The sequence below is a fragment of the Gymnogyps californianus genome, chromosome 11 (assembly GCF_018139145.2).
Source record: "Gymnogyps californianus isolate 813 chromosome 11, ASM1813914v2, whole genome shotgun sequence".
NCBI lineage: Eukaryota > Metazoa > Chordata > Aves > Accipitriformes > Cathartidae > Gymnogyps > Gymnogyps californianus.
This window is the reverse complement of record NC_059481.1, coordinates 9,393,172-9,406,183: the sequence shown is the minus strand read 5'-3', so window position 1 is coordinate 9,406,183 and position 13,012 is coordinate 9,393,172. Positions and strand designations below refer to the sequence as shown.

At 37.9% G+C, this 13,012-nt stretch overlaps 1 protein-coding gene across 1 annotated transcript in view; it reads right to left on the bottom strand.

Annotated features, from left to right (window-relative positions):
• Window positions 1-13,012, bottom strand: part of PRTG (protogenin) — an 86,406-nt gene that overhangs the window by 40,681 nt on the left and 32,713 nt on the right. Inside the window, 7 exon segments of the mRNA XM_050903282.1 lie at window positions 704-868; window positions 4,796-5,043; window positions 5,685-5,844; window positions 6,444-6,602; window positions 7,774-7,911; window positions 8,226-8,359; window positions 9,371-9,515. Coding sequence (XP_050759239.1) covers window positions 704-868; window positions 4,796-5,043; window positions 5,685-5,844; window positions 6,444-6,602; window positions 7,774-7,911; window positions 8,226-8,359; window positions 9,371-9,515 — 1,149 coding nt within the window.

The following is a 13,012-nucleotide window of genomic DNA, read 5'->3' as shown; positions in this document are numbered from 1 at the left end:
GCACGTTTTCTTCCACCAACCATGTAACAAGGGTAGTAACTCCTGGCAAAGAGACAGGCAGACAACTGGGACTGGCAATGTTCCACGCTGCCAAAGTTTAACCCTGTCAGAATTTGTTAATCAGTTCTAATGAACTATACTAAACAGTTTGTTGTTGCCATGATGTTCAGATTAGTTAAATCACTGCACAGAAACAAGTCAGTAGGGTCTTTTATGAAATTCTGATTCTACTAACAAGCACATAGACCAAAAACAAAAACCAACAAAAAAAGTTAATTTTTTTTTTTAATAGCAAATTTTTATTCCAAATTTTCTCCAAAATTTGCAAAAGATGCAGTGGGTGTGCAGTTTGATTTACATTTCAGATGCCCAAGAGAGAGTCACAGAGACTAAATCCTAGGCTATCATCAAATTCTCAACACTGAGGGAGTTCTTAAAAATCTAGAACAGTTATTTACATGATTTAATGAAATGTCTTTCAATGTAGAAAAAGACACCATGTAAAATACAATGTTGCCCTGTTAGAATGTTATTTTATTCTCATTCCTTTCATTAGCTGGCTCAGTCTTACATTGTGCATATCCAGAAGTCTCACTGATTGTCAATGGAAATTTGGGATCCTCAAGAACTGTTAGCACTGGATCGCACATTTCTACTCAGTGCAAATAAAAATGTTCACCTAAATCAGTGGTATTTGTCTTACCATCTTCAAGGGTGTGCTGAGTCACATGATCTGACATCTGACTGGCTCCCAGAGGCATATAAGCTACAATATAGAAGGTGTAGTTGCTGGCTGGTTCCAAGTCATCAATAATGTAATGGGTTGTATCATTTCCAATGACCACTTGGTACTCTTCGTTATTTAAACCTGGCATAAAACAAGGGTTAGACAAACAAAAATTCCTGACAATCCCTAAACATTACAGTATCTTGGCTTTACGATCTTACAAAATTATTTCGTGTTCTTCCCTAGCCTACCTCTATTTTTTCAACCCTACTAAGTAAAAGCTCTTTTATGCACAGGAGTAACTGTGTCTTGCTGTGGTGAAGATTATGGTGTTTCAGGATTTTCCTGAATAAGGGATGCTGAATGCAATTCTAAACCCTATTTAGAATTAGTCACAACAAACTGTGCCCAATGTACAGTAACACAACAGACAAGCTCTAATAGCCTTATCACTCATACCAAGCTTCTAAATCTATTTGTTTAGAGTCAGGGAGGTTTTTTCAAAACCTATTTACAGAGCCTTTCTATAGCAGACCGAGGAATGCGAGGGCTCCACTCCATCAAAAACAAAACAAACACCCCTCCAAAAAAGAAACAAACAGAAAGAATTTATTCAGCAAAAGGATCTCATTTTAGCCCTGTGAATTCTATTACATTTGATTGACATGGTTTTTTCTTTAATTTGGAGAAAGGCCAATAAGAACAGACCAGAATGAGCTTCAAAAATGTTTGGCTCCTTATTGAGTTGTTTAAAAAAAAAAAAAAAAAAAGAAAAAAATTCTCAGCAATTCACATTAAAATATGCATAGCAATGCATGCAGCAGTCCTTGTCTTTGTTGGGCTTTATTCCTATAGAGGAAGGCTATAAAGTGGAATAGGTGTGGTGAAAGCTGCTGTGTTAACGAACAATTCACACCAAGTGCATGTCAACTTAATCAAAACTCTGTAAGAGCTGGCTCCTCCTCTTCACAACTGAATTTATAAACAAAACGAAAGGCAAATTCCACCATTAAGTTTTCCCACATTTATGAATTAACTTGATAGCATTTTAATTAGACAAGATTACGAGCATCTCACAACAGACTAGTTAATGGCTTGTTAATTAGGAATTGCAAGGCACGATTTCTGACCTGCTAAACAAGATCCTTGAGCTCAAATTAAAAGGACTTGTTCTCTCATTGAATGGATTGCTAGGCCTCATGCAGAGGTCCTAATGAAACAGCCATAATAGAGAACAAGGCTTGCCTTCCACCACAATCAGTGTTCCCTTTGTGCCTTTTCTAAATCACTAACAAGGAATTAACACACTCCAACATGCACACTCATCAGACCCTTATTCCTCTTGCTACTATGACCCTGATTTGAATGTAAAATATTCTGCTTAAAGAAACAAAACCCAAAACCACAAAAAAACCACCTGTTAGTTTCTTCAACTAACTTGATTAAAACACTAACTTTTTTTTCCCCCCCCAAATAGGGAAGAGGCCCTGAACCTGTTTTTACAGTGAAACATCAGAATACTTGAGTTGTGAAATTAAATGATGAGTGATGGTATCTTTTGTATTCAAACACCTACCACATTGTGAAGTCTACAGAAAAAACCTCTACAAAACTGCATATGATTAGTGTATTATCCAATTTTCCCTTCTGTTTAAAGTTTATGGAATCATAAGCATCAGTACAATTTAGGAGACTTAGCAAGCACTGTTTTTCTTTTGCAATAAAATGTTCTTTACTCACACTGACAAATGTGTTTCCTAACTAAAACAAGAGAGCAATATATGAACATAAATGTATAAAGTAAAAAGTTACACATGAGAAGCTTTAAGCAAGTAAGAGATACTCTAAGTCAGATACATCTGAGATCATTTTTAATCTTCATTAGGGTCTGAAACAAGGTGTAAAGGCGGACTGGGGAAACACAGGCTGAAAGGAATAATGGAAGCAATACATTCATACAAACTGTTTACATTAATATATAATTATCCAGAATTCTTACAGAGTAAATAAGGTGTTGACAATGTCAACAGTCTATGTTAGCACCTCTATGGCCTGGTATGGTGTGAATATCATCAAAAGATTTTCCTTAAGATTTAATTTGCATTTCTTTAAGTACCGTTGCTTCTAAATTTACATTAGAGAGATGGCTGATGTGATACTTTCTCACAAAGGCATTCTCTAGGTTTTTAATAATGCCTCTGATATGTGGTTTACAGAAAGGTTTACAGACTATCACTTAGAAAGCAATTACTTTTACAGAAGTGCAGTCCGCTAGCCTTTGAAGCTCAACATTTTTTCTATGAAACGAGACAGAAGTGTTTTTATGTCCTGATGCAGATCTTCTGGTACTACCCAATCAAGTTACCAAAGAAAAAAATGCATGCAGATCACCTACATTTTGATTCCTACCACTGTAATTACTCCTCTTACCACAGCCCTCCCCACTCTCCCTGTGTGGATTTCTTTACTAATGCGAAAGGACGCACAACAGCATTATATTAAATAAATATCACAAGACTGTCTGGAAAGATGAAAAAATGGGTATTTGAGAAAGCAAGGTCAAATAAATCAGAGTTTTTTGTTTGGTTGCTTGCTTTTGTTTGGAGTTTGTTTTGTTTTTTAAACCAAGACAAGCTACAGTCTCATTTCACAAGACATAACCTTTCGATAAGCAAGCAAATAAAGCAGGGATTGCAAAACAATTTTGCAGAAAACACATTTCAGAAGATACCTCCTTTCACCACTGTGCAAGAGTATTTCCTGCACAAATACACACTTCTCTAAGGACAGTTTTCCAGTTTTCCTTGAAGTTACCAGTCTCTGCTCTCTACACTGGCACCGGACATACAATTACCCAGGTAACTTATCTAGTGTGACTTTATTAATATTAGCTTTAAGAGGGGGTTGTGAGCACAATACCTCAGTGACTGAAAGTGTAGGGGGTAATTTCCCGCACCTCTTGTCCTCATTATCTTTTAAAATTCTTTCCTTCCTTCCTTCAGACAAAATTCTCTTGTGTCCTGAAATATCCCACTTGCAAAAGCAAAGGCTATTCCTGCATCAGTATTAGAGTAATTAAGCTGTCCTTCCTGTCCTCTGCTTAGCAGATGGCAGCCTGGTATTCCACACAGAGCTGAGCATCTGCAGTCCTGTCCTTGAATAAACCACTCACTGAATAGAAATGGAAAAAGAAATCACTCCTAGAAAACAGAGCTGCATCGCAGCTTAGTTTAAGCCATGCACCTAACAAATTTTCAGGTCATTTGGCAATCACTTCTCCTGCTTATGAAAAATGCCTGTTTTCTACCACCTTAAAGATTACCTTAACTTAAAGCAATTACATAATACTAAGGGATTTTAAAATGTTTAGCTACTCATTTTTATTCCAACTGTCCATTGCCTTTTATACAGGAATTTATATATTATTTCAGAGACCAGGATAAACTGTTCATGGCTATTTCAGCATATTTTAGAGTTTGAGTATACTTTTCTTATCATAGGAGACCAAGGGGTGAAAGGAGAGTGGATTTTACCATTCAGCCAATATTTGTTCCAAGAGAAGATAGTTAAGCCAATAAAGTATCAATTATTCTACTCCAAAATATATGAAAGCCAGTAAAGTCATAAGAATTTGGGGATCTAGACAAAAGAGCTGTCTCTGGTGAAAAGTTCAACTCTGTAAGCCTCCAGGATTCTGTTGTATGCTCTGTCCTTCCCTGCCAAGAACACACATGGAAGAGAGTAGGCAGAAGCTCCTGCTGAGGACAGAGGGAAACCCAGACAGCAGTACAGAGGCTTCAGGTTTTAAAGTCCATTCCTAACTTCAAAATCTGCTCACTGGAGCGATCAGACAAGGGTGAGTTGGAAGAACACTCAGTCCCACAAATGAGATGATGTGGCAAAAGCATTTTTCCCCAAGCATGCCTGTTGATTACAATATGCATTTATATGCTGGTATGCTCTGATGCAGCCCTGGTTATGAACTATTCAAATTTGACAGTCTTTGCAAGGACATCAAGTTCTTACCACATGCAAGTAGTTAAATAGTATTTAAATCAAACTACTTACCTTCTGCTTTCATGTAATGCACAGAGTATGCAATCACTTTGTCTGAATTATACAGTGGCCTCTCCCATGCTAACAGGATCGCTGAGCTTGACATCGTTTCAGCATGGACATTGTAAGGTGCACTGGGTCTGTCTTCTGACATAACTACAGTAAGCCTGGCCCTGGAGAGAATAGATCCCTGGCTATTCTCAGCCATGCACTGATAAATGGCATCGTCTTCAGGAATGATCTGGTTAATCACCAATTTACTGAATTCAAAAGGAAGAAAAAGGGGGGAAAAAAGCTCACATCTTGGATAAACTTAGCTCTACATAATGCAACAACAGTTATGTTTGCCTCTGCTTCATGAGTTTAGTATAATTATGTGCCACAAACTCTTCTATTAGAAATGGATGTGCAGCTGTGAAATTTAGCAACTTGAAGTGTTCCTCAAAACCTGCCATGTTTATGTTTATGTCTGCAAAGCCAGGCACAGTGAAAACAAACCTGTAAATCTATTCCCCGTCTGCAAAAAGCAGAACCTTAGAGTTGTCATTTCTTAACCAACTCTTTAATATGATCTGCTCACTCTACAGAAGTAGTGAAATGGAGCCTCAAACAACTAGCAAGATTCTGGTCTCTGCTACAGTACTGTCAATCTAGAGCAACTCTGTGGTAAAACTCTTCAGTTCTCCCCCCAGGTAAGGCAGTGATCACAAAAGCTTTGCCGAGGACTTTAGGTATTGACTAATCTGCATTCCTTCTGCCAAGCAAATGTCCATAACTACATTTAATGTTCAATTTCATGTTTACTTGAGTTATATCTTGCTTGGCTATATTTAGTTACTAGAATTTCATCCTTTGGTAGCACATCACTAGCACAGCTCTCATACAGCAATTATAATCTTACCTGTTGTACATTTTTATTCTACCATTGGAGTGTATTCTCCTTCCATTTTTTAACCATGAAATTTTGGGCGCAGGATTTCCTTCTGCCTGACAAGCAAAACGAGCAGTACCAGCTCTAGGCCTTGTTAAACTTTCCGGCCATTCCACAAATGAAGGTGGAGCTACAGATAAGTAACAAGGGGGAAAAAAAAAAAAATCAAGCCCCCACAAACGCAAGGACAGTCAGAATAATAAGGAATTTTCCACACACAAACCTCTCTACTCAGGCCACTCAAATACACATATACCCATGCAGAAAGCACATGCCGTGTAAACAAAGCACATTTGTTTAAAGATACATACTATCTGCACAGATAGCAACATTTCTACATTTTTGTTCATGCATTTATGAATACAAACAAATCAAACTCCAGCCTCTGACATACTGCTCACAAAGCACACTTATATAGTACATATTTCTACTTGTTACAGGATTCTTTTCTGTGTTGAAAGCTTGTCTTCCCAGAGCAAACATTGCACCTGGGTATCTTCAAGTGCAAATGAACTGCTAGTTTATAACTCGAACGTTGAGTATCTGACACTTCTCATCTAAGTCAACAGACAGAAGAAGGCAGCCACAGTTCTGATCTGTTTCATCTCTGCAGTCTCCCTACAGCCCTTGGTGCGCTATGTTTGAGATAAAAATTCAGCCCAGTACATAGCACAGCTCAAAACAGACACAAGATGTCAAAACACACTGTTGAAGTCAAAACAGGCTTACCCAGCACAGTGAGAGTTGCCATTGCTACCGTGAAGTTTCGTGTGCCTGGAATAGTGGCTCGACAGACATACACGCCTGCATGCTGCACCTTTACGTCAGAGATCATGAGGTTCCCATTTCCAAGGACACGGGTATTGAAGACATCAATGGACTTATGGTCTATTTGAGAGAGTGGGAGACATGTGGTTACAAGGCTGTTCAATGTATCTAAATAACTTATCTAAATAGGGTTGCCTAAGCAGCAATGGCATAGATTAGAGTTTAAAAGTCAAAAGATGCAAAGGGAAATCACAGATGAGCTTTCAGAGGCTTCCATTTTGCATTTGCTTTGCTCTTCACTTTAGTTATCTGACCATTCGGATGGTTGGGTCTCACCACTTGGTAAGTGGTTTATATCTGAAATTCACCATCACAGCTAAAAAACTAACGCCATTTTCCCACTTAGCCTCCCCAATTGCCTTGCACTATGATTCAGTTCATCACTACCAACATCCACATCATCTTTACAAACAGGGATCACCTGTCTCCTTCTGAATTATGCTGGGGATAAAATGAGTATATTTGATTACCATATATTTTCTTCTATTTTCACAGCAAATGCTCTATGACCGTTAGGTAACTTTTTTCTTACTTGTTTGTCTACAAGAGCCATCAAATCAACCAGGAAAGATGTGTTTATTTCTCCCACTTCTAGAAATAAAAAAAGTAGGAAAACTCTTCATGATTTGCTTCTACAGGTACAGTCCTGACATTTAGGTACATGTCAAAATAAAAACAGAGGTAGCTTTCATGGAAAAATGTGATGCACTGATGAATGTTATTATTCTTATTGCATTCCCTCTCTTCTCCCCTTCCAGGCAGACTACTCAGGGTTTGACTATACCTATCCATAGTCAAAATGGCCCATTAACACAAGGTCCAAATCACATTCACATAGTGCTTCTAAGAAGAAGAGGGGGAGAAACATTTACAGGATTGTTTCATAGGACACAACCACTACAACCTGCCCTACCTCACCGTTGATTCTACTCTGAGTCACAGATCCTTGGAAGTCACCACGCTGCAGGGCACTTTGCCGACACTGCGCCGGGGGCAGTGCAGGATTGACAGCAGAAGTAGGGAGTCCAAAGCCTCAGAAAACCTCAGGGCTTCTTAACAGCAGTATGGAAGCATGCAACTGAAAGTGTTTCACTTATCCTACCCTAACCTACTAATTGTTACCGACTACATGAAGCCTCAGAACAGTAACCTAATTGCTGAAATCCTTTCTTTCCAGTTTCACTTCCTCTCCACAAGGCTGAAGGTCGTATGCTGTAATTTTAAGACCTACCTAACCGGCTCCATGAGATGATTGGCTTTGGATTCCCTGTGGCTACGCACTCCAGTATGACAGTTTGATGAAGAGATGCCGTAATGTTTTGAGGACCAGCTATTATAGATGGCTTGTGAAAAGGCTTCAAGTCTGAGGCTTTGGACGGGGAAAAAAAAAAAATTAAAAAAATCAAAGAAAGTGAGAACAATTAAACAAAAACTCAATTAAATATGAAATAAAACATGACTTTTTTAAAAAAATGCTTAAAATTAAATTTACACCAAAGCCTTATTTGGTAATTGTGGAAACTTACACTGAACAATATTTTAGCCACAAGATACAAGCAAGTAAAATTATTATTTGGCATGTGGTTCAGAGGACAGTTACAGCTCTTCAACACATGTAAGTGTTTTTGCTATACTGTAAAAAAGAATATAATGCCACTGAAAAAACTCTCACATGGTAAGTACCTGGAATAACCCTCAGCACTGCCTCAGTGCTTTTACGTCTATTGGCTACGGTTGTGGCAACACATCGATAGTTCCCAGCATCCTTCTGTTCAACACCATAGATTTGAAGAACTCCTGTAGGTAAAGCAGTTATCCTGTCACAGAAACAAAAAAAGAAATGTAGATAAACGTTCAGCCAGTGAACACCATCATGGAATTAACTATTTGATTTACGAACAGCCATTGCTACACTGACCTGGCAACGGCAGGCTGGAGACTCAAAAACATTCTCTTATACATGACTCACCTCCCTGCATTTCTGAACTACAGGTGAGATTCCCCCCAGCACCACGATGAGAGCAGAGGAATTTACTTTCAACAAGCAGATCTTTCTCACCCTCAGAAGCAACCATCCCAACCTTCTTTAGCCAGCTACTACATTCATGCTATTCCGGTTGGCTGACTTTTGGCAGCAATTTCTGATATACTGGCATAACTGGTATACGGTTCCCAGAAACCCACCTATGCTTTCAATTTTTATGTTTCTCTTTTTACCTTCCTTTGCATGCTAGGTATCTTAGACATGTTCAACAGAAGTTACATGTTGAGATGGATGGGAGTAGGTTCAACGAATACAATCTGGACAGGGAAAGAATCTAGCAGGGAGCAGGCCGTACGCTTCAAGTTAATCAATTCAAGAGAAGTCCCCCTAAGCAGAAATTCCCTAGCACGAACTGTTTTAGCCCATTTTTCTGTACATATAATTCTTTATTAGCCCTCTAAAGAAAAACAGGTTCAGCATCTATTCTTCTGTGAAAGCAGTCCTGCTAGTTCAAACCACCCCCACAGCCAAAGTCCACCTATTTTGTATCCCACAGCAATTCCCATTCCCGAAGATGACTTGCATACAAAATTCACCAATAACAATTCATAGGTCAATGATTACTGTGTAGACAATAGCGGGTGATTCTGGTCTGCATTCATAACACCTATTTAAAATTCATTAACAACATAACTATTACTAGCTATTTTAAGAGTTGACATACTATACACATGGAACCTTTTTTTATGTAATGGTATCACAAGTATTCAGATTTTCTTCTTGTAGCAGGCTCAAAATTATCACAGAAAATAAATGACATTCTAAAATGTGTAACTCTACATACCTGTCCATGACTAAAGGTAAAGTTGTTCGATTCACTTCCCATGTCACAGTGGCAGGAGGGTTTGCGGTTATTTTACAGGCAAATCGAGCTACTCCACCTTCTTGTACCTCAGTTGAAAGTGGCTGGACTTCAAATGCAGAAATGGCTAAAAATAAGAGAACATCGACTTTAAAGGACTAAAGCGAGGAAAAATTCATGGCTAAACCAAACTCCAGATCATAGATCAACTTGCAAAAATACCCAGACATACTTCAAATAGTCCTCTCTTCTACATGCAAAGAAAGATAGGTCTAATTACCTTGTCAACTTTGCTTGATAGCACGGTTTCATTGGTTGAAGGTTTACTTAAAATAACTTTACTTTAACCTAATTCAGTAAAAAAATGTTTCAATGAAAATGAAAATGACACTCTCAAATAGAGTTAAGCATACAAATTCACTGGCATACAGCTGGAAAGCATATCAATTATTAAGCTAATGAAGTTCATGTCAATTCAACTAGTTTGGGACTGGCCCCACTACACTTCAAAAAAATTTTTGACTGCAATAGAAGATTTCCAAAACAACATTCGGTTCCTGACAGTCATATTTTAATATGTCCTTTAATAATATTCACTTTAGTAAAAGCACTTGCAGAGTTGTACAAGTTCATGTTTGATAAGAAAAAGAAATCAAAACCAAAAAAGATCTCAAAGTAAGTTTAATCATGTAAGAACACTTTCATCCCAACAGTCTGAGCAGCCAACAAGCAAATGCCTGATGCACAGAGCATCAATATAATTTCAAGCATTTACAGCTTAAGGAGTTCACAAAATTGAGCCAACTGAAGTGACAGATCAATAAATACCTTCCAGCTAACAGACACATAAGAAATTGATCAGTAGCTGGATTTCTTTGCTCAGAAAATAAAAGCCAAAGGGAAAGGAATACAAAATCCTCTAATTAATTGCTTATTTACTGCTACTTACAACATAATTAACAGAAAGAACAACTCTTCAGAGGCAACTCCTTTTGGATAACTCACAACACAAATAATTCCACACACATTTCCACCTCCTGTAACTGCAGAGGGAACAATCTCTGCATAAACTCAATGGTACTGATTTGTTTTTTAAAAAAAGTCAGATTTCAAATAAATTTCTATACTTGTATGAATTATACAGAAACATGATTTCAATAGATAAACCAATATTAGTAAGTTACTCATCTCTTAACATTCAAGTTCTGTGTTGAAAGAATTCCTCTATTTTACTTGTTTATTAATTGATACGGGTTTTCATCCTATTTGCTCTAACATGTTCTCAATAATGCCTTTCCGCATAGAGGACACATACAGTACTGATTCACACCAAGCATTCTAACGAATGCTCCTCCCCTCTGTCATTTTAATACTACTGCATAGCATCAATTGATTAATACTGGAGTGTGAAGGAAATGTGACATCATCTGGTTGCTTTCCCTTCCATGCACAAATTAACTCCTAACATGGGCCTAACTACATAACTTAAAGATTCCTATTACTAATATACCTATTTCACTTCCCAGGTCATAATAAATCCTTTTTTTGCACTGCATTCCTGTAGTTGCAGCAGCACTGCGGGAATGAGCGTTCCTAATCATCCCAGCAAAGCAAAATTGTTGCAGCTTTGTGAACAGACCTCCCAAAGATTGTGATTAACAAGACAACCGAACAGCCTTATACAGCAAAATCACCTGAAAGCAGTTGCAGCCGCATGATGCAAACACCGTGGCTGTTGGAAACTAGGTCTGGCACCTCAAATGTGATTCAGACTCCCAGGATGCAAGCAGAGATGCCCCTGGTATCCATTTTTATGACGAAGCCTATGCTTTTGGCAGTGGGTCCCCACAGTCCCAGCACACTCTGCAGTCTGCTCCCTACCCACCTTCACTGCAGGCAGAACTAGTCTCTCTCACCAGCAGAATTTAACCCAGTTCCCTATGTTCCACGTTCTGTTCTTTCTTTCACTTTTGAGCAGTACCAGGTTCAAGAACAAACAAACAAACAAAAAAACCCCACAACTTGCATAAAGATGTTACAACAGAAGTCTTACATTTAAAGCCTGTTGGGGAGAGGCACGAAAACGGTTCTCTCCTTAAACAGATTTTCTTTCGATTGCTAAGGAATTATCAGAAGAAAAAGAGACTTAATAGTTCTTTGCCTACCTACAGAAGTTCAGCTTCACAGAATAGAAAGACTCAGTGCAAGTCAAATAACCTGCACATACAGCAGGTTGTTCCCATAACTCTAAACTTTCTGGATTTGCTTTCTGCTGAATTTGATGCAGTCCGACTCTCCTGTAGTTCTCCACCACGGGGGGGGGGCCAAAAAAAAAAAAAAAGCATCCAGGCTTGACTTACTTCCTCCCTTCCCTCCTTCTGCATTCTAATTCCTCCCTACACAGACAACATGTGTTCACCTGGAGTCAGAATATTTCCCTAGTGCTGTTCTTAACAGATTTTCTAACAGAAAACGTAGTGCTTTGCATTCTTCATTTATTTACTGAAAGTATGATGTAGCAAACTAGGCAAGTCTGCTTAGCTTTCAAAACAAAATCTCCAGGAACATAACAAAGGCACAGAAAATAAGAAAAACACAAATCAACATAACATGAGTTTTAGAGCCATTATGTATGTAGCACAGCTGCACCACACAGCCAGTGGCATAAGAAAGGACCATTTTAACAAGGCAGAAAGATAATTATACTCTTATCAAAGCAAAGCTCTCACCTTTAAAAGCTTAATCTCCATAGGAACTACAAAATCACACCCAGAATTTTCTTATATTGGTACGATTATCTAAAGGGACAGAGTGAGACAACAGAAACACAATATTTGGTTTTTGTTTATATATAAAAAGAATGATTTATTTCCATGCATCCGGTACATTACAGCTGAAGATTAAAGACAGAAGTGAGACTCTCAAGAGCTACAAAAGAAAATTACTATTTCACAGAACACAAAATGTCATCATGATAGCAAGCAAGAACATATTCAGCTATACTATTTAGAAAATCCAATGCAAGTTGTTAATTGAAGTTGATATTTAAAGAACATCTTTCCACCTGAGCAGGAACAACACATTTCCTCAGAAAATGAATCTTTAAAAATAGCAAAAGTCAGAACTACAGAGAACTGCACAAAATCTTCAGAAAAACTCATTAATGTCACTAAATGTGGTTTTAGAAATAAAAATCTCCACTTATCTCTCATCTAAATTTATACATTTTTTTACCAGTTTATCTCAATACTTGCTCCTTCTGTATCTTGTTTCTTTACGCAAATCTCTGGTTTCTTCTTAATTCTGACTTTATTTGTTCCAGTAAAATCTGTTTTTACAAGTCTATTGCTGTCTCATGAAACCTGACCTCTTTGTAACAGGCTTGTTTTCATGACAAGCGCTGATACCAACTCAGAACCCCAAGAATAAGTCATTAAAGCAGTGCTGTTAAGAGGCCAGAGCTCTATAAAATGGATAAGAAACAAAGTCTCAAGAGACATGCGTTGTTCCCAAAACAACCCTGCAAAACGCAATAAACGTAAGTGCCTTTTTATTTGCGTTTTCCCCCTCTTCTCCAGTCTATTTAATCATTTTGTTCCCAGATTTATAGCCAAAAGAAAACAA